This window comes from Frankliniella occidentalis, unplaced genomic scaffold, assembly GCF_000697945.3.
Source record: "Frankliniella occidentalis isolate FOCC.00 unplaced genomic scaffold, Focc_3.1 Scaffold25, whole genome shotgun sequence".
NCBI classification, from domain to species: Eukaryota; Metazoa; Arthropoda; class Insecta; order Thysanoptera; family Thripidae; genus Frankliniella; species Frankliniella occidentalis.
Window position 1 is genome coordinate 2165584 of NW_026267155.1, and position 2317 is coordinate 2167900.

General features: G+C 53.4%; 1 protein-coding gene across 1 annotated transcript in view; it reads right to left on the reverse strand.

Annotated features, from left to right (window-relative positions):
* Nucleotides 1–2317, reverse strand: part of LOC113213173 (LHFPL tetraspan subfamily member 6 protein-like) — a gene marked incomplete at its 5' end in the record, with an annotated part of 44751 nt that overhangs the window by 26257 nt on the left and 16177 nt on the right. The window contains 1 exon segment of the mRNA XM_052265272.1: nt 717–815. Coding sequence (XP_052121232.1) covers nt 717–815 — 99 coding nt within the window.

Here is a 2317-nt window from a genome sequence, read left to right on the forward strand (position 1 = left end):
GAGAGAGAGAGAGAGAGAGAGAGAGAGAGAAAGAGATGGAGGGAGAGAGAGAGAGAGAGAGAATAATAAAGCAGGGAAGTACCATCTAAGGCAGCGACTACTGACGGCAGAAAAAAGAGAAAGAGACGCGGCCGCTCTTGCGAGGGTACGTAAAGAATTTTAGCAAAGTTAATGAAGATGCGCGCCTTTGCAGTCCGACAGGGAAATTCCTATCGAAACCGAGAACGATAGGCTCTAACGAGGTCCGTTATAAAGTAATTTATGCCGTAATTGTTTTTATTTTTTTGTTATTTATTCCGATAAATACTGAACAACACACAGAATATTCGGCTAGCACTGGCAGAGGGTGGGGGATTGGGATTATAGGTCGTTATAGTAGGGCCTCGAGTCGTGCGGTGTCGGGTCCGGCGCTGCGGGCTGCGGCGCGAACGCTAAGCCCGCCCGAGTAGTGCAGCGGTTCGGTACAGTATCGGTGGTGTGGCGGTCGGAGAGTTTGCGTCGGGGAGCAAGTTGGGCCGGGACCGTGGGGACCTTCCAGGGTGTTCCTGGCCTGCGACACCCCGCCCCACCGACAGCGCTGCACGCTAAGTTCACACTGCAGAGGTGGCGGCGCGAACGGTGCAAGCAAACGGTGGTGACAGCGTATATAGATAGATAGATAGATAGATAGATAGATAGATAGATAGATAGATAGATAGATCGGCGCTGATGCTTACCTAACCGGTAGGCCTGCGCTTCGGGCCCACAGCTCTCCCGAACCTCCCGGTTGTCCCAGCCCATCGGGTACACCGCGATGCCAGCGCAGGTGAGAAGAGCTGCAACAAAAACACAACACAACTTGTTAGTTATTATTAGCAAGAATACCGGACACACACAGGTTGCTAGATGAAAATGCCGCCAGCATTATGTGGAAAACTGTCGTAACTTTGAACCAAAATTAAAATGATGTATCCTCCGCCATGCAAGAATATTTCCCCTGCTTTTCGAAAGATACTTCTCCCTAACTCTCTGAAGGATACTCCCCCACCTTCTAAAGGATACTTTCCCGTCCTCCGAATGATACTTCATCCGCCATCTGAAGGATACTTCCCCCACCCACCATAGGATACTTTTCTTCCGCCGCCTTCCGAAGGATACTTCCGCCGCCTTTATCCCGGGCGGCCGGACATATTTCTCCGGCGGGTCCGCGCAGCTGTGCGGCGCGGGGGCGGCGCGGGGGCGGCGCGGGGGCGGCGCGGGGGTCCAGCGTGCTGCTCCGCCCCCAAAGTAGGACACTACCGCGCAGCAGCAGCTGACTCGCGCGCAGGCATTCTGTATTCCGCCACCACGATGTCTGACATGGACCGACCCTCCACCCGGGCCGCCTCCAGAGCTTGTATTCCTGCCCCGCCCCCCCTCTCTCCAGCGCTATGCGCACCCCTATTTCACAACCCCATCGCCCTTTCCACCCCATCGACCATTTTCCTATTTCACACGCCGCCCTCGCTCTGCTCCTCCCATCCGCCTCCCTCCTCCTCCTCCTTCTCCTCTCCTCCTTCTCCTCCCACCTGATTACGAACGACACGCATTCAAAATGAAATAAGCTGGAAGCGCTACACACAAATCACAAGTACGAGGCTGCTCCCCGCCCCACCCCGCCACGCCCCCTGGGGGGCCCGCGCCGCACCGCCTTTGCATAAGTACTTGCAGCAGCAGCAGAAGAGTTACCACTTTCCCCGAGGAAATGATTTCCCCGCACTGCCTTATTCGTTCGTATTATTGATATCGATATTCCCGTCAGCCATCCCTGTCCAAGAGGATGGGAGGGAATTGACTCTTCTTCTATCAAGTGTAACCAAGTAAAAAAACAAAAATATTAAAAAACGACATAATTTTACAAAAAGAAAATATATTTTAGAATGAAAATATGTGCGAGACGTACGCTTATTCTGTTAATATTTATGTCATTACCTCACAGCATCCGCCTGCGGGGCGGCCAGAAGTTATTTTTGCAGTGCACTACCACCGATGGGAAAAGGATACTCGGGTAACACTCCATAGAAAATGAATTTGGACACACGGTAATATCTCCTCCATTTTTTTTCTGTAGTCCGCCACGTAAGGGCATTACTGCCAACCGATTGCGGGGAGCGCGGTGCTCAGACCTGAAGGGGGGAGGGGGGGGGGTCGTCTGCTGTTGGTGGAATACACGTCCTCACCACTCACCATTACTAAAAGCGGCGGGGGAAAACTCTCCATGCCCCACTCCCCCTTCTTCCCATTTCCCTCTGCTAGCCCAGGCACCCCCCCCGTATGTTACCCCCCACACTAACCCCAC